The sequence below is a fragment of the Oryctolagus cuniculus genome, chromosome 5 (assembly GCF_964237555.1).
Source record: "Oryctolagus cuniculus chromosome 5, mOryCun1.1, whole genome shotgun sequence".
NCBI lineage: Eukaryota > Metazoa > Chordata > Mammalia > Lagomorpha > Leporidae > Oryctolagus > Oryctolagus cuniculus.
Window position 1 is genome coordinate 66313348 of NC_091436.1, and position 25411 is coordinate 66338758.

General features: G+C 38.7%; 1 protein-coding gene across 5 annotated transcripts in view; it reads right to left on the reverse strand.

The window, feature by feature from the left end:
- The window catches only part of LIN28B (lin-28 homolog B), a 150482-nt gene that overhangs the window by 98377 nt on the left and 26694 nt on the right, over positions 1-25411 (reverse strand). For 2 of the 5 annotated variants that reach the window (XM_051855428.2, XM_051855427.2), the window contains exon 3: positions 20878-21065. In XM_051855428.2, the coding sequence (XP_051711388.2) occupies positions 20878-21065 (188 nt within the window). Of the gene's footprint in view, positions 1-20877; positions 21066-21346; positions 21474-21941; positions 22604-25411 lie in introns of those variants that run through there. The other 3 variants (XM_051855429.2, XM_008263325.4, XM_051855430.2) reach the window with 3 other exon arrangements.

The following is a 25411-nucleotide window of genomic DNA, read 5'->3' on the forward strand; positions in this document are numbered from 1 at the left end:
CTTTGGCCCGACCCTTGCAGCCATGTGGGGAATTTCATTCCTGCTCCTGGATTTACAATAGTTGGCAGGAGACTGATGAGGAGCCACCCCAGTGTTACAGATGAAGTGAGGCACCTTTCCCAAGGGATTTGTGGGTAGATATGGATACATGAGCAAAACAATTGGGATTCTGATCTTTAGAAGGGAAGAGCTGGGTGTGCAATCAACAGTAGCCGCTACAGAGGATAGTCAGGAAACCTTTTATTCCCTGTAGTCACTGGACTTAGACACTTAAAACACATTAACTCTCAAGGGTAAGGGTATGGCCTCATGGTTAAGATACTAGTTCACAGGCCCACATCTCCTACAATGGAGTGCCTGGGTCTATTATCCACCTCTGACTCCTGACTGCAGTGCCTGCTGGCACAGACCCTAGGAGGCTGAGGTATCTGAGTTCCTACCATACATATGGGAGACCTGGATTGAGTTCCAGGACCCTGGCTTCAGTCTTGGCCCAGCCCCCTCGCCATTGAGGGAGTGAGTTAACTGACGGGAACATGTGCTCTCCCCCTCTTCTCTCTTTCTCTATCAAATAAATAATTAAAACTTTAAAAAGAATTAGAGCCATCTACCAATACATGTTTTCTGCACCTAAAAAGAGAACTAGACAGGTAACTACCTCCCCACCAATAAACTGCAGATACTTTAGACTTAACAGTAAAGTAGTGATAAACGTAACAGACACCACTATCTTTTCTGTTAAAAACAAGAAGTCTAAAAGCTTCCTGGGCCTTCAGATAGAGTTTACCATACACCACTTAATGCATAATGAACATGCAAGAGTTATACTAAAAGAGAAGTGAAAAAGATTTTCGTGAGAGTTCACATCTGCTTTCTTAGACAATATGAATCCAGCTAGTTTCTTATAATCCTTACCATTTTATCCAGTGGAAGACAGGAAAAAAAGAGTGCTAATGTACTCATTGTTCAAGAAATCCTTCTAAAGTAGGAATCATAAGAAAAACACATCTTATGGTAATACAAAATTTGGTAAAACAATTTTCACTGAAGAGTTTATAATTTAGTAGCATAAACAAGGAAATAAAATAAAACATCAGATAGTCTGTGACAAGTGACCCGTTATTTATAGAGTTGTGGAATTTACAAGACAGAAGAGAGACACTCTAGCTACAAGATGAGGAAAGGCCTGGGGTCTGAAGCACTGTGTAACTTCCAAATGTAATGGAGGAAGGATCTGGGGGAAAAGCAGTACTGCCTGTGCAAAGGGAAGGGGCAAAAAAAGTATAGGGCATGTTTACAAAACTGCAGTTACTTCCTGTTAAAGCAAACAATTTAAGTAAGAACTACTGGTAGAAAGAATGGATTGGGAAAGTTGATCTGATTAGATCATGAAGAGCTTGGCTGTCTGGCTAAAAATCAGCTAATGAAGCTTTTGGGTGAGAATTCATAAACATTAATGTCCAGGTTGTCGACCAATACAAAGGTTGAAGCTGCCAGTTCACAAATTGGCCCATCTTGACAACAGCTTCACCTTCGACTGCTCCTCCTCCATTAATCCTTGCCCTGCTCCCTCCAACTATGAAGCTCCCTCACCCTGGCGTTTCCAAGAGGCTCTTTCACCTCTCCACATTCTTGCACATTCATCCTACAGAAAGGCTTTTCGGGCCAACATATTCCTAGGTATTTCCAAGGTCTGTCTCAAATGGTCTCTTCCTTTGTACTGTCATCTCTGCTACCAAAAGCATGAGTAACTCCTACTACAATGCGGTTATTCTAGCACCTATTCTGTGGAAGCCATTAGCTACATATGTCTGTGCATGCACATACACACATAACTTAAACTCTCAAAGGCTGGGATCAGATATTATTAGTCTTGGGGCCAGCAATGTGGCGCAGCAGGTTAAAGCCCTGGCCTGCCGTGCCGGTATTGCTTATGGGCACTGGTTTGAGTCCCAGCTGCTCCACTTCCATTCTAGCTCTGTGCTAATGCCCCTGGAAAAGCAGCAGAGGATGGCCCAAGTACTTGGGCCCCTGCATCCAAGTGGGAGACTGGGAAGAAACTCCTGGCTCCCAGCTTCAGATTGGCTCAGCTCTTGCCATTGCAGCCATCTGGGAGTGAATCAGCGGATGGAAGCCCTCTCTCTCTCTCTACCTCTCTTTCAAATAAATAAAAATAAATTTTTAAAAAACAAAGATATTACTTGTCTTTGTAAAGTTCCATTTTCTCTCCTGCCTCAAAGCCTGTGCACACAAATCCTTCATTGTTAGAATGCTCTTTTCCTGGTTTTCCCTGGTTTTCCCTTGCTCTCTGCCTACTCAACGATTATCCCTCATCATAGAACTACTGCCCTGAAGATTTCCCAGCCCAAGAACAGGTCAGATCTCTCATCATTACACATAGTCCTGTGTATCTTTTCTTCATTGTACTCACAGCAGTCTTCTTTTTTTTTTATAAAGATTTCTGTTTTGTTTGAAAGGCAGAGTTATGGGGGAGGGGAGAAATGGAGAGAGGAGGAATGGGGAGAGGAGAGATCCATCTTCCATTCTTGGTTCACTCCCTAAATGGCTGCAATGGCCAGGACTGGGCCAGGCCAAAGTCAGAAGCCCAGAGCTTCCTCTGGGTCTCCCAAATGGGTGCAAGGGCCCAAGCACCTGGGTCATCTCCTGCTGTTTTCCCAGGTACATCAGCAGGGAGCTGGATCAGAAGAGGAGCAGCCAGGTATTGAACCAGTGCCCATATGGTATGCCAGCACTGCAGGCTTAACCTGCTATGCCACAATGCAGGCAGTCACTTCTTTCTTATGTGTGATCAGATGTCTGTCGCCTGGTTCTTTAAGCTCATTAGGTCAGAATCCCACCTTGCTTTTTGTTAAAAACCAGTTCTACAGCACTGAGCACAAAGCATGTTCATATAATCTCAAAACACCTAAGTGTGGCTGTAACTCAAATTTAAGAACTCTGGTCTGGAATCACACGGTTGGCTCAGTTGCCTCAAAGTGACACTCATTCTATGATCTTTTTTTCATCTGTAAAAGTAGGACAATAATCGGTACCGGCACTGTGGCGCAGCGGGTTAAAGCCCTGGCCTGAAACACCGGCATCCCATATGGGCGACGGTTCTAGTCCCAGCTGCTCCTTTCCCATCCAGCTCTCTGCTAAGGCCTGGGAAAGCAGTAGAAGATGGCCCAGGTCCTTGGGCCCCTGCACTCACGTGGGAGACCCAGAAGAAGCTCCTGGCTCCTGGCTTCGGATTGGCGCAGCTCCGGCTGTTGCTGCTATCTGGGGAGTGAACCAGCGGATGGAAGACCTCTCTCTCTCTGTCTCTACCTTTCTCTGTAACTCTGTCTTTCAAATAAATAAAATAAATCTTTAAAAAGCAGGACAATAATCATACAATTAGAGTTGTAATTTAATGGATATAAGATGCACAGCACTTGACATAACTCTCTATGTATTCTATGTAAGTTATGTGACTCTACTTGCATGTATGGATTTCAAATTTTTTTTGCACTGAAATAAAATTATCTTTTGATCTCATTTTCCATGAGCTTGAACACATTTACGATTATTACTCTAATATTGACTGGCTGTAGCATAAGAGTTTTCCTGAGTTAGAGGCCTTGGTAGAGAAGAGTTACACCAGAGGTGCCTTGGATGATCAGTTGGAACAAATGCTGGAAAACTGAGACCTATGCCAATGAACTGGCAGCTATGAGAACTTAACATTACCGGGCAGCTAAAACAAAGTAAATATCAATGTTAATCTGGACAGGGTATCAATGTTAATCTGGACAGGGTTTGAGACCAATAGGGAGGAATATAGGATTATAAACTAGCTGTATTTTAAAAATTACTCAGAAGATTACTTACAAACTTTTTCAATTTTTATATTACCTGAAATCTACTTAGTACTATTTTTACTTGCCCATTCAACAAAAAATTTTCAAAAATTTCAAAATATTTTTAGTTCACACCACGAAGCATAAATATCATATAATATTCATTGTTACTGTCTTTCAGATCTAAACCATGACTTCTGAAGTCCTGTTTGTAAGGGTCTTATGACCACAATTGCTTAAGTTTTTAAAACCAGGCTCAAGTATTACAGGCTCAACCAAATGCATGTGGAGCTAAATATAGAGATCACCCTTTAAGATGCAGAAATAGTAAATATAGCTACCACACAGTTGAAGAAACATGGGCCTTTCAGCAATATTACACTATGTTTGTAATGTTTATGCCACTGAATCTGCTTTATCTTGCTCTTGGGGGAGAGGTGAACAATAGCAAGGAAACAAAACATTTCTAGGAGTGGGTATGGGGTTAAGACATGTCTGGGGGCTGGTGTTGTGGTGTAGTAGGTAAAGCCACCGCCTGCAGTGTCGGCATCCCATATGGGAGGTTCGAGTTCCAGCTGCTCTGCTTCTGACCCAGCTCTCTGCTGTGGCCTGGGAAAGCAGTAGAAGATGGCCCAAGTCCTTGGGCCCCTGCACCCACATGGGAGACCCAGAATAAGTTCCTGGCTCCTGGCTTCGGATCAGCTCAGCTCTGGCCATTGCTGTCATCTGGGGAATGAACCAGTGATGGAAGACCTACTTCTTTCTCTCTCTCTCTCTCTCTCTTTGGCTCTATCTCTCTCTGTAACTCTGACTTTAAAATAAATAAAATAAATCTTAAAAATAAACAAATAAAATCTTCAAATAAAATAAATAAATCTTTAAAAAAAAAAAGACATTTCTGTATCTGTATCAGAAAAGTGCACTGGGTCTGAGTCCAGGCTGCAGGTCTGCTTCAGATTCCAGCTTCCTGCTAATGCACAACCTGGGAAGCAGCAGGTGATGGATGGCTCATGTACTTAGGTCCTTGTTACCCAAATAGGAGACCCAGATGGGCTTGCAGCCTGGTCCAGCCCTGCAGGCATTTCGGTAGTAAGCCAGAGAATGGACGATCTCTCTGTCTCTGTCTCTTTGACTTTATCTCTGCCTTTCAAACAAAATGAAAATAAATAAAATTAAAAAAAAAAAATTAAACTAGGGGCCAGTGTTGTGGCACAGCAGGTTAAGTTGACACTTGCAGTGCTAGCATCCTGTATTGGAGTGCTGGTGTTTGTGTCCTGCCTGCTTTGTGGAAGGTGACCCAAGTACTTGGAGTCCTGCCACCCACTTGGGAGACTAAGATGTAGTTCCTTGATCCTGGTTTAGCCTGGCCCAGACCTGGCTGCTGTATCCATTTGGAAAGTGAACCAGCAGACAAAAGATAGTCTTTGTATTTGTTTCTCTGTCACTCTGCCTTTCAAATAAATAAATAAATGTTTTCAAAAATAAAAATAAAAATCGGATCACAGAAGTATATCTTAAGAAAAAACATTTCTAGGGCCGGCACTGTGGTAAAGCAGGTTAAGTCCCAGCTTGGGATGCCCACATCCCATATCAGTTTCTTTCTCTCTCTAGCTTTGCCTTTCAAATACATAAACAAACATTTTTAAGAAAGCATTCATAGGTCTATCAGTATTAACTGTTTTACCTTGTTAACCTATTTTATGGGTCAGCCTTCTAGGTAAAAATAAGCTAAACAGATTCTCATATATATTTTCTTCAGAAATTGATGTAGAATCAGCAAATATGTAGAAACTTAAAAATTACTTAACCATCTGATGCTCTTGATAAGAACATTACCTTGTCATTATTAGGAAATCAACAACAATAGTCTGTGAAAAAGTATAAAAGATTTAAATTCATATAACTAAAAAGACAAAAATGGAAAGTGACTTGATTTCACTTTGCTAATGTCTGCACATAGAGTAGACTTCCTTTTTCATAAGGATGGCAATACCCAACTGTATCAAAAATAAATTCTAAAATAATTCAAAATAAACTCTAAAACACTTATCTGTCATTAACTTCTTCCCCATGAAACTGTTCTCTAAGGAATGACACTTGTGCCGCAGGCACACTTTCTGCTGAGTGGTTTTTCCTGGTATCTCTAGAGCTGGAGCCTCAGGCTTCCTTCCCTCAGTGGGGGTAGGAGGATGGGGGAAGAGAAAAAAAGGGGACTAAAGATCACTTAGGGATGTGATCATTCCTGGTGGCATATCAAACGATAGTGATAGGGCAAGGAATAACTTAGAAACACCATAATGAAGTAGCGCTTTGGGTAATTTCTTTTTTGCAATTTACAGCTGAAAATTTAAAAATATAAATCAAAATAATGAATTCTATTTTATTAAAATCTCACTCTGAACATCTTATCGCATGTCTTATTAGATTTCTAAACATCTACTGAACACTGAATTCTGAATTATCTTTAAGACTACCAGTGGTTTAATAGTGACCAAATATTTTGAAAACTAAAGGCAAAGAGGGTAGAAAAGCAGCCATCACCGAACAAAATAATTTCCCAAGTAGCACATTAAGATTTTTTAATATCATAATATCTTATATCCAACCCTAATGAATAGAAGCAGAAACATTTAATTACTTCTTCATATATTCTAACAACATAAAAATTATTTTCTATTATTTACTATTAGGTTTAAGAAAGAAAATTCAGAAACTAAATCATTCATCAACCTTATATTTGTATATAATAACTCACATGAAAACAAGGGACAATAAACACATCATGGTGTTACGTGCCTCCCCCTAGCCACAATGAGCCTTTTACATGTGACAAAAAATGAAGATACTTTAAGGCAACACGTTCATTTTGAAAATGACTTTTACCAACAGGAGTTAAAGAAAACACAGTTATAAAGGAACATTCTTTTATAAGTTAGGACCCGTACTAAGTTTTTTAAAGTAGGCTTTTGCTTGTTAATCTTTATTTTAAACTCAACAGTGACACTAGGATACTAAAAGAATTATTTCACAATAAATGTTAGTACTTTATTAATACCTTGCTAACCACATGGTAAAACAATGGGAATCATATATTCAAATATTTAGTCTTCTAAACCTTTCTCAAAAGCAACATTTTCATGACAAACACTAATAAAAATATCAAAAAATAAAACTGTATTAAGTAAACAGAAGATGAAACATTCAATTGTAAAGAACACAAAGAATCAGATCACCTACTATAAATGTTAATTGTTAATGAAAACATGGACCAGCACATTAATTACACACTTCATATCAGATCCTAGTTTTGAGAATTTCCCACGGCATCAGCAGAAATTTAAGAAGTCTTTCTATGTAGCTCAACAAATCTTTCATTCAACTTTTACAGGTAAAACAACTTATAAAAAACATATTCCTAAAAGTTAAGTGCTTTATTTCTCTCATGTTCACCCTAAAGGACTATAAGATATTTACAAATCTAGTTAACCAATTTATATCAATTTATAGCAAAATCCTATAATCACACAGTGTTGCTTTTTACAGTCTTTAAGAGTGAAAAAAAAAGATCTTTAAGAGTGAAAATGCAAGGAACATATTTTTAAGTATAACAATATTCTGGAACATTTTATTAAAATAAGATGCATTAAATAAAATAACATTATTCTTAGATGTCCTTCAAAAGAGTTCCTTGCATGGAAATACTGTAAGCCCAAAATCAGTATGTGTTAAAAATCAATGATAGAGAGGATACTTCCTTTGAAACTTCTATTGTTTTAAACATGTAATTTATTTGCAGATACCAATACTGTTACTGAATAGAGCTTAAATGTCTGAAAAGTAGCTTAAGGACAAATTAGAATAACTTAAAGATTAAATATTTAATAGTTCATAGTAAATTATATAATTTTAGAACAAAGGATCCAACATTTATACTCATTTAACTTTGTAAGTATTAAGTCGGTTGATAAAAATATTGTAAAAGTTGGATACTGCTTTTTCCCAAACAGCTCGTTACACTATGTTCATCGTTATTAAGAGGTGGGAAGAGGAGCAAGAACAAATATATCTAATTGATCCCTTCTCATATTTACATGCAGTCCTGTAACAAGTTTCTTTTTTCTCTACCAGCAATTTTTTCTTGCTAAAGTCGTTCCTACCATCACCCTGACTTCCTTCACAATATCAGTTCTGAGAAATAAGCTACAGTTTAGAAACTTCAAATGATGCTAAAAGATAACTGATGAAAAATACACACACCAAGAAGTTACCATGGTGTAGATGTAAAGATAAGGATTCTTTTCAAAACTCTACTTAGTAATAAACTTTTTTGCCTTCTAAACACACCATGGATGTAAAAGAAGGGATAGCCATTCCAAACCAAATTCTTAACGAATTAAACACATGAATTAAGAGGCACATTTCAATAAATATTTCCTAAACATGTAAAACTGTGACATCTCATTCATTCTGAGATTTACTTCAGCCCTATCTGTGAAGTAAAAGGGAAGTCACATGACTTCAGTAATGAAAGAGAAAAGTTTTCTTTCCTTTCCTTTCTACAGAAAGAAACAAAAGCTTGGTATTAGCTATCCAAAGCCAATGGGTGGGGCCTGCAGGCCAAAAAGCTGTAATGGATGGAGGTTAATGGTAAATAGGGGCCCACTTAACTTTCTGAAAGTATCAGAAATGTGAAGACTGCAACCAGTACAAAGATAAAACAACAAGTGTTGAATGTAAGTTAGGTTTTACAACTAGAAAATTCTGCCCAGGACGTATTTCAGTTTATAAACAATACTGCTGCTTTTGCTGGGGGTAAAATCACCTAACTGTGATTCCCTACACAGATACACACACCATCCCCCACTGGCACACAGGCACTTCACAAGCCTCTTGAATAAATAGGAGTATCCAGTGTCCAGGGTGCTGGGTGGTCTCGAGGTCCTGAACCAGAGCTGTATACTTTTAAGGGATGCTGAGATAAGAACAAAGTGTTTTGTGTTTGTTTAAACCTGGGTCTAGATGTAAAGTCCTTACGCTGTTATTGGTACAGCTCATAAACTTGTGTTATTATTGATTCAGGCCAAGTTTTAAGTTTCAGCATAAATGTTAGAAAATAACACCAAAATAAAACACTTTGGGCGTTTTTATAGATCTGATTCAAATTAACTAATTCAATTTACTTAAAAGTAATCACCACATTCTGAAAGTGTAAAATCTCAAACCAAGAGAGATTATCATGACACCATACCAACAAAATACTTTTATAAAATTACACAGAACAATATGTATTTAAGTAAAATTATACACATCGGATAAGTTGCAATGTAATTCAAAATTTCTTAAGATAATTTAATCAACCCCTGTGGAATCCCAGCAAAGCATCAATTATCATGTTCATTTCTATACCCCAGGTTTGATAAAGTTCAAAATAAATTCTTTTTTTTAGTTTTTCTGTTGCCTTTTGCCAACCCCCACCCCCACCCCCCAGAAGAGAAAGCAGGACTTGCAAGTAGCCCACAGAAAAGATAAGCAATGAATAGTTTGGCCTGGCTTCTCTGGCTTGATCAAGTGGGCCTGCAACCTGAGCCAAAGGGCGCAAATTCCTCACCATTCAAAATTCTTCAATGGCAGGAGGGAGAAACAGTGAAAGGGGCAAACATGCAAATCCAACTGTCCCTAGATTTATTATTCAACCAAAAATTTTGATTAGTTCAAAAATAAATTTTTGATTAGCTCAAAATTTGCTGTGATTGAATTTCTTTTTTTTGGGGGGGAGGGATTAAATTTCTGGTGCATAGTTTTAACCAATCCTGAAAGAGTAAAGCTTTTTTTCCTTGGTAAAATTTAGAAAAAAATTTCCTTAACCTCAAAAAAAACCTGAAAAACACTCATTCATCTTTTTTAAATGTATGGCTTACACTAAAGTGCATGGGGGTATGTATCTTTAATACCATTTTATCCATTTAAAGAAACTGCTGAAAATATAAATAATTTCCAAGCTCCAGTGTTTCTAATTGTAAGCAAAATCATGTGTTTTAAAACCATACTTTGGAAAAAGAAGTTGATATAATTCATCCTAAACTTTACAACGTATCAATGATTTATAAAGTACATAAAGATATAACCTATATCACCAAACTTTTGTTACAAACTTAAAAATAACTCATTTGAATAAAAAAAAGTTCAGGTAAAATAATTTAGATACAGCCTGAGAACATCCTGGTCACTATGTCTAATGGCTTTGAGAATTGCTCCCACATCGTAGAAAAAGCAAAGATCAAGAACAAATCCTGGCCAAAGTAAAGGTAATTTGAACTTAACATGGCATCGCTTTTTCATATAGCCCAATAAACTAAACAAAAAACAGTAATTAGCAAATTGAATGTACAACATCTTAAAGCACAGTCTACCTTTAGGATTAACAAAAGTAACAAATTTAAGCAACTTTTGCTTTTAAAAAATGGACCTAAACAAAAGATTTAAAGCAGCTGGTAAAAATTAAGTACATTATTAATAGCATAATAAATTAGTAGGATTCTGAGCACTGGAAGAGGCAGTTTTCTGCATGAAATCTGAGAAACACAGATGTTAAGACTGTTGAGAAGTCACTAAAATTAGCTCAAATTTAGCTGGAAAATATTTCTATCATAGGTATCCCCAAATTAAGTGGATAGAGGCTACATAATTAACTCTATAAAAAGAAAATGGTAGTACCTAGGAACAATTATCTTTTGATTTTATGTTTTGTATTTAAAGAATGAGAATTACCTGAAGAAATCTTATTAAAAACTATGTTAAGGGGCCAGGGCTGTGGCGTAGCAGGTAAAGCCACCACCTGCAGTGCTAGCATCCCATATGGGCACTGGTTCGAGTCCCAGCTGCTCCACTTCCTATCCAGCTCTCTGCTATGGCCTGGGAAAGCAGCAGAAGATGGCCCAAGTCCTTGGGCCCCTGCACCTGAGTGGGAGACCTAGAAGAAGCTCCTCACTCCAGATCAGCCCAGCTCTGGCCATTGCAGCCATCTGGAGAGTTAACCAGCAAATGGAAGACTTCTATCTCTGCCTCTCCTTCTCTCTCTGTGTAACTCTGACTTTCAAATAAAAAATTAATCTTCCAAAAAAAAAAAAGTTGTTGAAATGAAAAACTAAAAAATATATAGGGAGCTGCAGAGCAGAATGCTTAATCCTATACAATGCTTCACACAGAGTATGTGACAAATAAGAATTAGTTGGGTAAATTATTTAACCACACTTTTTCTAGAGTAGCCAGTTTCTTAAAAATTAACACTTGTCTACAATGAGCCATCTTGTTGATTCCCACCTCTAAGAATGTTTATATAAAAATATGGTTCAGACAAAAATTCAAAAAATTATCTCCTATAATTATGTCCTTTAGCTAAGCAGTGAGTTTGTATTTTATGAAAAAGTACCATAAGGATAAATGAAATTAAAATTAAAGATTGATGGGATACAAATCTCCAAGCCCAGAACTGCTGGAAACAAATGTGGATTTTATTTTATTTTTTTAAATTTTTTTGATAGGCAGAGTTTGACAGTGAGAGAGAGAGACAGAAAGAAAGGTCTTCCTTTTTCCGTTAGTTCACCCCCTAAGTGGCAGCTACCGCCAGCGTGCTGGGCTGATTCAAAGCCAGGAGCCAGGTGCTTCCTCCTGGTCTCCCATGCGGGTGCAGGGCCCAAGGACTTGGGCCATCCTCCACTGCCTTCCCAGGCCATAGCAGAGAGCTGGACTGGAAGAGGGGCAACCGGGACAGAATCCGGCGCCCCAACCGGGACTAGAACCCAGGGTGCCGACGCCTCAGGCGGAGGATTAGCCTTGTGAGCCACGGCGCCGGCCCACAAATGTGGATCTTATCTGATAAATACTGGACTATAGCCCATGTCTAATGACACACAGTTAGAAGGAAACAATAAATAGACAAACCAATTAACTGCACAGTTACCACAACTCAACAACGAACAGACAGAACCAGAACTTTTTGAGTTGGGGATGATGTTTTCTATCATGATGGCACTGGTGGTTATATAATTAGTCAAAATTCACCTAACTATATATATTTATGTGCTGAGTTTTATTGTAAACATAATACCTCACTAACACTGATAAGGCAAAAAGTCAATAAAACAAATCATATTAGCTAATTATCTTTTTAAAATTCTGGCAACCATTTATGTGGTGAATGTATTAATATAAACAAACTGCTTGAGGCTGGCACTGTGGCATAGTAGGTTGGGCATCTGCCTGTTTGCACTGGCATCCCATATGGGCCCCTGTTCAAGTCCTGGCTGCTCCACTTCCAATCCAGCTCCCTGTTGATGGCCTGGGAAAGCAGTGGAAGATGCCCCAAGTGCTTGGGACCCTGCACCCACATAGGAGACCAGGAGGAAGCTCCTAGCTCCTGGCTTTGGCCTGGTCCAGCCCCAGCTGTTGTGGCCCTTTCGGGAGTGAACCAGCAGATGGAAGACTTCTCCGTCTCTCCCTCTCTCTGTGGCTATGCCCCTCAAGTAAATAAATAAATATTTAAATAAAAAATAAACTGTTCAAAATAAAGATTGAGACTCAAACCCAAGACTGTTATAGTGTTTAATTTACTTTCACAAGTATTAGTTCAACAAACCCTTATCTCAGCCCTCCAAGACAAGAGGAAAGATGTTACACTGACCACATTATAGTTACTAGAATACTGAATCTATGACAAAGTTATGAGCCAAAGTCAGAAAGCCCCCAAGAGTAAAAGCCAAATCCAAAGCCCCATCTCCAACATTACTTCTCTCACCAAACCACACAACTTCTTTTTTGCAGGAGTAACTATGTACAACAAACTCTTAAGTTCTTGCTGTCTGTCAAAGTGAATCCTTACTATCTGCCAAGCTCTTTGTTAAGTGCTTTACACATGTCATTTAAAAAAAAAAAAAATTCTGGATTTTTATTTATTGAAAAGGCAGAGTTACAGAGAGGTAGAGGCAGAGGCAGAGAGAGAAGAGAGAGTCTTCCATTCGTTGGTTCACTCCCCAAATTGCTGCAATGGCCAGAGCTGGGCCAACCTAAAGGTAGGAGCCTGGAGCTTCTTCCAGGTCTCTCACATAAATGCCAGGATCCAAGCACTTAGGCCATCTTTTACTGTTTTCCCAGGTCATAGCAGAGAGCAAGATGAGAAGTGGAGCAGCCAGGTATTGAACAGGTGCCTATATAGAATGAAGGCACTGCAGGTGGCAGCTTTACCTGCTACTCCACAGTGCCAACCCCTAAATGTGTAATATTTAATTCTCATAATAATCCTATACAAAGTGAATGCTATTTTTTTCAGTCTTTTTATAGGACATTTAAGATACTGACAAAGTAATCTGCTTTCCCCACATGCTTCTAGTAAATTGGTATTTGAATACGGATTTATTTGACCTGAGTCTATACACCATGCCGTATCATATTCACACATTCCAATCCTGCAAAGATTAAATAATTATGAATAGAGCAATAGGTAATGTTATCACAGCAGGTCCACTTAAAACTATGTTTTTGGGTGGTAGTGCTTGGCATAGCAGTTAACTCGATGCTTGCCATGCCCACATCCCATATCAGAGGGCCTAGTTTGGGACACCATTTTGTTTTTGATCCAGCTTCCAGCTAATGTGCACCCTGGGGGGGGGGGGGGTGGCAGGCAACAGTGATGGTACAAGTACTTGGTCCCTGTGGAAGACTTTTATAGAAGAACTGGATTGATTTACTGGCCCCTGGCTTTGGCCTGGGTCAGCCCTGGCTTTTGTCGACCTTGGACAGTGAACCAGCAAATGGAGGATCTCCCTCCGTCTGTGTGTGTCACTCCAATTGCCTTTCAAATAAAGTAAAAATAAATAACATTTTTGTTTAAAGAAACAGAATTTTTTCCTTAGCCTATGATGAAAAATATACAAACTTGATATTTATACCTGAATACATAAACAAACCTTTCATGGTACAACAAACTATTAAATAAAACAAAAATATCTGTATAGCAAAATCAGTCCAGCTCTCTGCTGTGGCCTGGGAGTGCAGCGGAGGATGGCCCAAGTCCTTGGGCCCTGCACCCGCATGGGAGACCAGGAGAAGCACCTGGCTCCTGGCTTCGGATCAGCGCAGCACGCCAGCCACAGTGGCCATTGGAGGGTGAACCAATGGTAAAGGAAGACCTTTCTCTCTGTCTCTCTCACTGTCCACTTTGCCTGTCAAAAAATAAAAAAATTAAAAAAATAAAAATAAAAAAACCTTCAGAGTAAATAGCAATGAAAACTAAGCTACTGATGTACAACACATTCTGTCCAATTACAAGGAAAGTTCATAAAAGAACAAACCAATATATTTTTCCATTCTGAGTATATACCATGGGAAATGTCCATGATTTTATTCTGACAAAGGAAGGTCAGTTTACATTTTAGTTTATTCAACATATACTTATTAGGCAGTTCATATGGCATTTATCTTTATTCATCAAAACAACCTAAAATTTAGTTATTAATATTCCAATTTACAGCTGACTACATAAGACTAAATCTACCAATTATCTGTAAATCTTATTTAGAAGGCACTGTCAAATTGCCAAATATTAACGTATTAGGGGGAAGCAATTATCATAGTCCTCGGATTTGTTGCTAAATAAGATGAATCCTGATGTATCAAAACTCAAAAAAACCACTTTTGTCACTCCTTCAATAACTACTCATTTCAATATCATTTCCAATACACCCCATTAATATGCAAAGTTCTAGCTTAGACATAATACGTTTATCAACTTTTATGATGTTGGAAGATGTTATAACCAAATTATTTTTAGAAAGGAATATGAGTCATTTAAGTTTCCTTAACTTATACAAGTTACTCACTGTATAGGGTGTGGTGCATAGGTAAATTTCCTGTCACTTAAAATTGAGGAGAAAATATCTCAAGATGTGAAGAAGTAGTAACAACTTTGATAATGACAAAAATACTTATTTCCTGTTGAGCTGCAAATCAAGTCTATAGAATATCACATTTAGGATAACTTTCTGATTTGTTAGAAATGTCTTCACTTTATTTAGGTTACATTTGATTTAGAAATAAAATAACATCCTATTTTTAACTAGCAACTTTTAAGTTAATCACCATATCAAAAGCACAGCTCAGTTAAGATTTACAAAATTATCTGCCATATTTCTGTAATTTCTGAATAGGAAGACTTAAACCAAATCCAAATATAAAGTTTCACTGCTGCCCAAAAGCAACAAAAACTACAATGAAGTTCTCACTTTTGACCTACCATGATAAGTTTAGCTTAACAGATTTTTAACTTCTCACAAAGCCCAAGAACTCTGAAATAAGTTAAAGAGAGGTTGAAGATATAAAACTGAGTAAGTGCTACGTAGTTTGCCACTTACATATTTAGAAAATAATTCTTTGATTTCTTGCCTTCATTTCATATAAATGTCTTTAAAAAATAATCAAAAATTAAAAAAAATCAAAAATAAGTAAGAGGGGCAGCCATTTGGCTTAGCAGTTAAGATGCGTTAAGGCACTCCTAGACCCACATTACAGTACCTGGGTTTGAGGATTGGCTCCAGGATCTGACTCCAGTTTCCTCCTGATGTAGATCCTCAGCGGCAAAAATCGATGGTTCTCACCCAAGTCAGAGAACTGGACTGAGTTCCCCATTCCTGGCTTTGGCCTAGCCCAATCTTGACTGTGGTAGGCAACCAGCAAATAGGAGCTTTCTCTCTCTTCTCTCTCTTCTCTCTCTCCCTCTCTTTCTTTACCTCTCCTTCTCTTGCTGCCTCTCAAATATACATACATACATAAGGTACGCAACACTAAGAGCTAACCCTAATGTAAACTATGGACTTCAGGTGATTACAGACACTATAGGTTCAACAATAAATGTACTACCCTGGTAGTGGATGGTGACACTGGAGGAGGCTATGCATCTGTACATTAAGGGGCGCTGTAAGGGAAATCTCTGTACTTTTCTTCTTAATTCTGTGAACCTAAATTGCTTGGAAAAAATTGAAGTCTTAAAAAGAAGAGAAACAAAAATATTGAAGAAGTATAGCAATAACTATGTCTAAGATACATACCAATTTTCACTTCAAGTTTAAATTTATGGGGAGAATATCTTCTTATAAGTAAAAAAAAAGAGTTTGGAAGATATGTTATCATTTGAAAATCGAAAGGGAAGTAAGCAATATCTTTAGGGCTACAATAAAGTCATAAAATTTTGATTGAAATATTTTACAAATGTGGTTTTATGATTAAACAGCTTTAGAGCATTTGGTTTGGGAGTCTTTTGAATGTCACCTGGGCAAAAAAATCTTAAAAATATCGTATATAAGAAACTATTTAAAAAATATTAAAATATATAACTCATTGTACAAATGAGCTGTAATAGTTCATGATCATATTCTTAATTCTCTAAGATTTCTCTTTCTGAATATTTTTAGTTGGGATTTTAACTGGCCCTGACAATAATAATCACTTATATTCTATTTTGAAAAATGTTATCATGCTAAACTAAGATAGAAGTAAATACAGCTAATTAATAAGCAATGAAATATTATGGTAAGTCCTTACATATGAACATACAGGGTGTAAGGTGTACGGCGCGTAACATATCTTCCCAGGCAGACGAATCGATTAATTCACAGGCTTTTATTGGGGTTCCGCTCCTGGGTGAGGTTCACCGGTCAACAGAGCAACAGAGCAGGGGCCAGAGAAGTCGCACGTCAGAGATTGGGAGAGCTCCTTTTATAGATACAGGGCGTGGGGGTTAAAGGTTGAGGCGGGTCTGATCCTCATTGGTTGACCTTTAGGCACCCGCAGGGACCTTGACAAGGACTTTCTTCCCCGGAAGTAGGCCTCTCCATTCCCGGAAGTGTAGGCCTTCCTTCCATGTGGATCCCAAAGCTATCACAGGGATAAACTTGTTGTCATAAATTATATACTTATTATTGAAAACACAGATATGATCTCTATGCTCAATCAAGTGATTGAACTGTGTATACTCCTCAACACTTTCATACATTTAAATAGTCATACCCAAATGTTTTCATATTACAGTTAAGAACACTTTAAATTTATCTCAATTGCAATAATTATTTATTCTATTTCCATTACTCCTTGAGATATTTCCTAAATAAAATAAAAAGAACATAAAATATATAAACTCTTCAGTATTGCACATTTTGATTATTCATAAAACTCAAAATAAATGAGAAATAAAGAGCCTAAAAAGAAAATGCCAACATTCAAAGATAAATAAAATTTCAAAACCAAATTATTAATAAATATTCAAACCTACTGAGTAATAATAGTTTCATTGTGGCTCTTTTGAAATTACTCTGTCTTTGGAAAATAAATCATGCATAAATTATTAAATAAATGAAATGCATCACTTTTTATGGCAAATAATTCTATACATATATAAACTCAGTATGTGAAGTATTATGCTAATGAACTGAAGATAGGGCAATAAGGAAAAGGGATTCTGTAACACCACAAACAAAATAAAATTCAAACAATCACTTTATCTTCTTAGGTGAAGCTATGATAATGAATTTAAGCATAGAAATCTATTGAAAGAAAAATTTAGATGATAACAAACATCAACAGGTTGTTACTGTCCTTGTCTAAAAACGATCTAATATCCAGTTACTATGCATTTCCTCTAAAGTGCCATCAAGGTAAGTCCTATTAAAAATTCATAATATTTTAAAAATTGCCAGTGACTTTTTCCTAGGCAGTTTAAATAAGCTTTCCTACAATCTAACCATGGCTACAGATTTTTTTTATCGTTACTAATTTTAAAAAATAAAAACAAGTATTAATCATTGACACAAAGCAGATATATCCTAATTAATGAAATCACCTTAGTTAAGAGCCAAGATTTACAAACATATATTAAACACACACACACACACACACACACACACAGTTACTTCAACGGAGACAAATTTCCATGTTTTGCATTGGAGTCTTAAGACATCCCTGAAGATTTAACCTATTTTACAAACCAAGTCACCATCAAAATCCACTTAAATATTTTAAGGAACACCTCAAAAACAGTGAAATGTAACAAAACTCACTAGTGTAATACATATTTTTTGCTAACTTGTAAAACTATTCATTATTGAATTCAATATTTCACCACTAACAAGGGTCAAAACACATATTTATTTCTAAGCCATACAAATATTATCAGGTAAAATACAAATTAACTTTAGAAAATTATATGAAGACTATCACTTTAAACCAGCAATGGCCACACACCACCCACAAATGGTAGACTCTTACTGTTATCTATCAACACCTCTAAAGATAGGGAAAGTACAGCACCTGGGCATGTGTTTAAACTTGAGGATTTGTAACATCAAAGAAAGGACAAGAAAGTCTGGTCATGTTAATGCTGACTAATTTTAAATAGTTATGCAATTACAAATGTGCAGTTCTATTTGAACACACACTAGTCTTCTACTTTGTAACAACTGAATTGTTAATTTTTAGCAGTCAATATTTTTAAAAGAGAAAAAAAATCTGGATGCCTTGTATAACTTTTTAATTATTTTTTCAAAAAGTTAAAATCAATATTTTTTCCTATTTCCTCAATCATAAAGTGTTAAAAATGTGTTTCAGAATACTTAAAAAAATCGAATGACATGTAATTCTAACACTCAAAAAAAAGATGACATATATTTAAAGTATTTAGAGTTATGTATTTAGAGTTCATACTGATTTAGAGTTTATACTCATTTAAAATTCCTAATATCTATAAGGCATTTCCTTTGATAACAAAGTAGTACATAGACATAATTAAAAAAAAGTAATATATACACAAAACCTGGTATGTTTTCAAAAAATGTACAAATAGTAAAAATGGCAACTAAAATAGTAATGTCTTTAGAAGTTTATAAAATGGACCTGAATTTCAACCTGACTGCAAGGGGATGCTCACATGATACCTCTACATACATCCTAATTATTACTTGTAGTTGCCTGGCTAAATCAGTAGGGTTCCTTTCCTCTTCAAACAATTATTCATACAGTTTATATGGAATTTACACAAATGTCAAAGTATGACAGAAAACCATAACTAGGCATCATTTAAGATTCTCATTTTCTTACATAAGTGATGTGTAAAAGATCAAGGCAAGCCAAATATCAAAAACCGATATTTATAATCTAGAAACTGTTAGCTATATATTAAAAAAAAGTCACCAACAATGTATTTTTAATTCAGCGGATATATTTATCGACATATAAGTGTTAAACAGGCTAAACCTGATGTCTTGTGGTTCTAAATATTAGCATTAATAAAGTATCTAATATTTGAATATTTTAAAGGTAAACATAAAAAAACAAATTATAACAAGGTGTGATCAGACAAAGAAAAAAAGTGCTATTTTTTTCATTCATCTATAAAACAAATTTATGAGATCGTAAAGAACAATTTAACAACCTAAAGAAGGTTCAAAGGGGAAAGCAAGAGCCTGAGAGAAAATGGATTTGTCAATGATTTTTAGTCATTCAGTCTGAGGAGAAAGAAGAAAATTCAGAAAATGTAGCTTCATTTTACAACACAAAATAGGAAGCATAAAACCCAGTAGCCTGTAAGTGGACTCATATTTATGTGTTTAAACCCTGTATCAATTCACAGATTATGCTGATCCTGCCACATGTAAACAGCCAATAATGACGGCCAGGCTTTTGGAAAAGGAACACACACCACACAGCAAGGTCAGGCAGCTAACCAAGCACCACAGGACAACAGATCAAAACAGAACGGTTTCATATGTTTCTGTTGTTTATACACTTAATATGAAGATGATATTCCTTAGCAGGGCTGGGTTGGGGAGGGAGGGCGCAAATATTACCAGGAATACGTAACACAAAATCAAATAAAATACACAATGCTCATGCACAGATACTAAGCATTTCAGGCATTCATCTCTGTCAGTCAACCTGTATTATTAAAGCCATTCATTCACTTCTTTTTAACTTAGATGTCAAGCCAAAATAAACCTCTTTACTCCTAAGCCTCTTTATTTCTAACTCTGAATTCACTACAGAGAATATACATTTCCTTAGCTTCTGTGGATGAAACAATCAGGCTTGCAAACTATAAATATCTTTTTTAACTGTAAAGAGATTAAGCAATAGGAAGGAATGGAAGGGGAAGAGATTATTAATTCATTACGTTTGGGGCAGAATTCGAATATGGGAGGAGGCAATGACAGTGTTTGGTATTTAAGTAACTTAAGAAACTACAACTCAATACAAGCAATGGTGGAAATTTACCCAGGATAGCAGTCAAATTTTAAACACACAAGCCAGAGCCGCCCTTGGCCACATGTTTTTTTTTTCATTCAGTCTCTTAAAGAGACAGAATCCTTGGACCAAAGCTCTATGGAGCCTATTTCTAAAATGTGTGGTTATCAAGCATCCTCGCCGACATTTCTTCAAATCCATCCTGGGCCAACAAGTGCTTTATTTTATTATACTATGAAATCAAATTATTTTGATCGGAATCTACAAATGACTACAGAACAAGCAGTGATGATAACAGAAGGAGCTGCTGTGCCTGGAGGTAACTAAAATAAGGGGACCTATACCATTTCTTACAACAATTTGCTTTGCCTTTTTTTTTTTTTTAACTTTAAAGCGATCACTGTTTCTTCATTCATTTTCCCACCCATCCACGCGCCATGGGCGACGGAATATTGTAACCGATAACACCGGAAGCTGCAGGAAGGCAATTTTGCTGAGGAATGGAGGGAGGGGGAAATACTAGCAAAATCAACCCCATTCCAAAGAGTGGAATTTCAAAGGCTTCATTTTCTGTTTAGGGAAAAATACCTAGGAAGGGGCTCACACAAGTCTGCCCAAAACTGGATCACCTCGTGATTTCAGAGGAAGGTTTTTGTCTCTCAGTATACACAAGGGCACATTATTGCCTATCTATTGACTTAACTGCAGATCAACTCAACACGGAAAAAGGTAAGAGGGGGGAAAAAGTTTGCCTTACTTGGTGTACAAACACATCGACTGGAATATCCAAGGGGCTTCCCTCTCGGTTTATCATGGAGATGAATCCAAATCCCATGCGCACATTGAACCACTTACAGTGGCCAGTTCCGTGCAAAACCTGGGATTCCTCCTCTGCCGGCTCCGGCAGCTTCCCGAGTTCTTCTCCGCCACCTCTGCTTGCCCCGCCTGAGACGGAACAGGACAAAAAAAAAAAAAAAAAAAAAAAGTCAGTTAGTGTATTTTCTCATACTGTGCCCATTCAACGAGGGGATTAAAAAGAAAACTGCTGGGGGGGGGGCGCAGGAAGAGGGAGAAAAAACAGAAAACACACTAATAAATGGTCTGCCTCCTTTTCTTCTACAGAAAATGTCTAACACGAAAAGGGTTAAAAGGGAAGCGGGGGAGGGGGAAGCCACACTGTTCTATCGATCACGCCAACTTCCACGTTTCTGCACATACGCGCGTACTTTTTCATTTAACTCCGTTTTTCAGCCAGATACTACAGTACGGCATTCCATACTTGGCTTGCATGCTGCTGATTTCACACTGATCCCATTTACAAAGACAGATTTGTAGCCCAATCAGCCCCTCCGTCGGGCACGAGGAGGAAAGAGAAATCGGGAAGATGGTTAGCACTACCAGTTAATGCACATGCGGCGGCCGTGAATCCAGGCTGATTTGCAATGTGCGTTCCCCTCCCCTCCCCCCCTCACCATAACTTTCAATTAAAGTTGGGGTGGAAGGGGGGAGGGGGCAGGTGTATGAAAGTTTTCTAGGGCTCACTAACTGAAACTGCGCTTAATCACACTCACACAATTCAAACAATAGCCCCCTGAAAGCTTTTCAAGTTGTGAATCAGGGTGGGCGGTACAAAACATTTTTGGAGATCTATAACAATAGGTTTGCAGAAAGCCCCTCGGCGCAATGGGGGGCAGGGAGGTAATGCTCAGTATTGGGGTAAAAGAGGAAGGGGGAGACGAGCAAGGAAGGGTGGGCGAGGGGGTCGAGGGGAGAGGAAAGAAGAAAGAAAATCACAGTAAAACAATAGAAAAGAAAATTAACCTTCGGCCATGTTGCCCCACGGGCCCTCAGCTCCAAACTCGTGAGATGAAAACTTTCCCTTTGGAACGGAGTGATCTTCTGCATCAATCTAACATCTTGATTTTGTGCGATCACAAATTTAGCTCGCATGGTCTAATGTGCTTTCCTTCTTTTGATTTTTTTTTCCTCTTCTCTCTCCAGTTTCTGGCCCCCTGAGCACACGTGACTTTGTCAATTACATGCTTTCTTGCTACTAATTTCACCTCGGATCCTTAAGGGGCTGGCAAGAGGAAGAGATAACCAATCGCCATTTCATCTGTGCTGACATCAAAATAATTTATGAATGAACGCGAAAAAAAAAAAAACTCAGACACGTTATCTTGAAAGACAATTTGGGACGCTTCCTCACGATAAATCAGAATGCCGATTTCGTGCTTCCACATAAACACAATGGAGGGTCCCGGTGAATCGCCGGTTTAGGAGACCGGCACGGCCCCGAGTGTGCACGCGCGTGCCCGACACCCCAGCCCGGCGGAGCGGCTCGTGGGGGAGGGGGTCGCCCGCACCCGGCAGCGCGTGGGGCGGTTCTCCCCCAAGCTCGCAGTCCCTCCGCGGCGGCAAGCCTGCCCGGCACGCTCCCCGCGTCTTTGCTTCTTAGGGGAAAACGTACGATTTGTAAAAAATCGAATGAAACCTAATTACATTCCCCTGAAACTTTTAATAAAGGTGATACACACCTACCTTCCCCCCCCCCCCCAATAAAAAGGGAGAGCAAAAACACACAATTACCTGAATTGTGCAGCCTGAAATTTTATTCCAATTTTTAAAAAAAATGCTACCGGGCGGTGGGGGGGGGGCGCCATCCCCTTGCGTTTGGGTTTATCATTTCTGGACGTTTTGAGGCGGGGGTCGGGGGTGGGGGGAGGTGGGAGGGAGAGGAGGGTTGGGAAGGAATTGGACTTCACAGGTTTCCCCGCCATCTCTTTCCGGGGGAGGAGATGTGATTAACGACTTCCTAAATAGCAGCCCCGTTCTCCAGCCTTCCATGGAGTGAACCTCAATCAGGCGCGATTGTTCCCCACGAGCGGGACGGCGTGGGGCAGGCGGGGGAGGGGCGCACGGAAGGTGAATGCGGGTGCTGGTGCCCGAACCCCCTCACGTTTTGAGGGTCCAGTACCCGCCGGCGGCAGAAGCGGATAATCGAATGCGCAGTAACGGATTAGGCTAGTCCCTTCCCCTCCTGCCCGCCCTCCACCCCTCTTTTCTAATGTTCACCCAGTTCAGAAAATTGTTGGTTACTAACTAGATACTGACAAGATTACCGGTCTCACCGAATACTACAGTAAACACACTCCAGCTCCAGACACTTTTTTTTTTTACGTTGAAAACATGAAACATCTTTGTTTTGAGTCCTAAAAAGTGTCAGCAGTCCTTGTCCCCCACCCCCCCTCCCTGTTTTCTTAAACAAGCAGTTTACGGAAAAACTAACTGTACAAATACCACTTCCCCTCGGCGAAGCTGCCGGGCTGACCCTCCCCCACCGTGCCCGCCACCCCTCCCCGCCCGGCGACCGAGTCTGCAGGCACTCCAGCACTGCATCTCTGGGACTCCAACGGGGCGATCAGAACGGAAAAGGCACAGAAATCACCACACAGACACACACACACACACACACAACCCTAGTTGCACCTCAAACGGGGGAGATCCGAACCGAGAAGGCACAGAAATTGCCACACACACACACACTCATTCTCTCTCTCTCTCTCTCTCTCTCACACACACCCCTGGTTGTACCTCCTCCCCAGAAAGCACCACACACACATACACACACACACACACACTCATTCTCTCTCTCACACACACACACACCCCTGGTTGTACCTCCTCCCCAGAAAGCACCACGCACACACACACACACACACACACACATTCTCTCTCTCTCACACACACACCCCCCTGATTGTACCTCCCCAGAAAGCACCACACATACACACACACACACACTCATTCTCTCTCTCTCACACACACACACACCCCTGGTTGTACCTCCTCCCCAGAAAGCACCACACACATACACATACACACACACACACACTCATTCTCTCTCTTTCTCTCACACACACACCCCCCTGGTTGCACCTCCTCCCCAGAAATCACCACACACACACACACACTCATTCTCTCTCTCTCACATACACACACACCCCTGGTTGCACCTCCTCCCCAGACTCAACAACTAAACCGAAATTCAAACTAATTGGCTTGGGTCTGAAAGAAATGGATGTATTCAAGAGGAGAAGTTATTTTCAGCTGTTTGTGATAAAGGCATCAATCAAAACTGATCAATTCGGAAAGATTTTTTTCATCTGTTTCTTTCTGTTGATTCTCAGGGAAAAGGGCAAGCTTTTTCATTTCATTTATTTTGGAAGGAATAACCTTGGTAACAGAGGGTGAGGAGGAAAGAAAAACTAAAATACAAATGATTTAGGAAATAGAACAAAAGCTCTGAGCTCTGAAGAAATTATTTGCTAACAAAACCTACAAGGCATTATTTTAACAGACACTGATTATTACTATTACAGATTACATAAACTTCTAAGGAAGTACCTTTAACAAAAGCATTACAGGTTAAACATTTCATGTCATGTGAAAACCTAGTTTTAATAAAAATTATATTTAAAAATGAACATCGCATATCAGAAACATAATTTGAAAGATTTTCATGTAAACTGAGGTGAAGGGTTGTTATTTATGTAATTATAATAATCTCATAAGCCAGCATAGCTTGGTTTTGTTAAATATTTATGGTAAGCACCATTTTATCTTTAATAAGTTTGTTTTTAATCAGAGAAGCTTACTCACTATAAAATCAGAGCCAGTATGTGGGTGGTTTCAGAATCACTATTAAGTCTGATGAAATTCGAACCTATCACCACGCAAATGAAGAGTGTGAGGGTTCTTAACTGAGCTATGCTGGATGGCACAGTTAGGAGACTCAAAGTCTTGCCTGATTGGGGGCCTCCAGTATTAGTGGAATTAAGGTAGGGTTCACTGGACTGGTCACTGGTGTCAGAGGTTATCGACTCATTCATTTCCTGAGAGGGACATCAGCCTTTCAAGTTGTGTGGAAGGCTTTTTCCAACTGGGAACCCTGAGAAATCCTCCAAAATTCATTCACAAAGAATTTCAGGCAAATGCATTTACATACCTTGGGGGTGGGAAGGGTAGGAGTTGGGGGAAAAGAGGCGAGGGGAGAGTAGAGGGAGGAGGAAGGAGGAAGACACAGAAACCATCAGTCCCAATTCACGAATATGGCGCTTCTTTTAAATAGATTCATCTTTTTCTGCCCTGTTCCCAAATCTTTTGAGCCTAAGATCCTTTTATAAACCGCTCATAAGCTCTTAAAGCTCGCAGAGTGCTTCTTTCACATAAAATGGTCCTGAGTCTCCCAGAATGCTTTCCAATTTGTCACCTTCCTGAAGTCTTCTGGT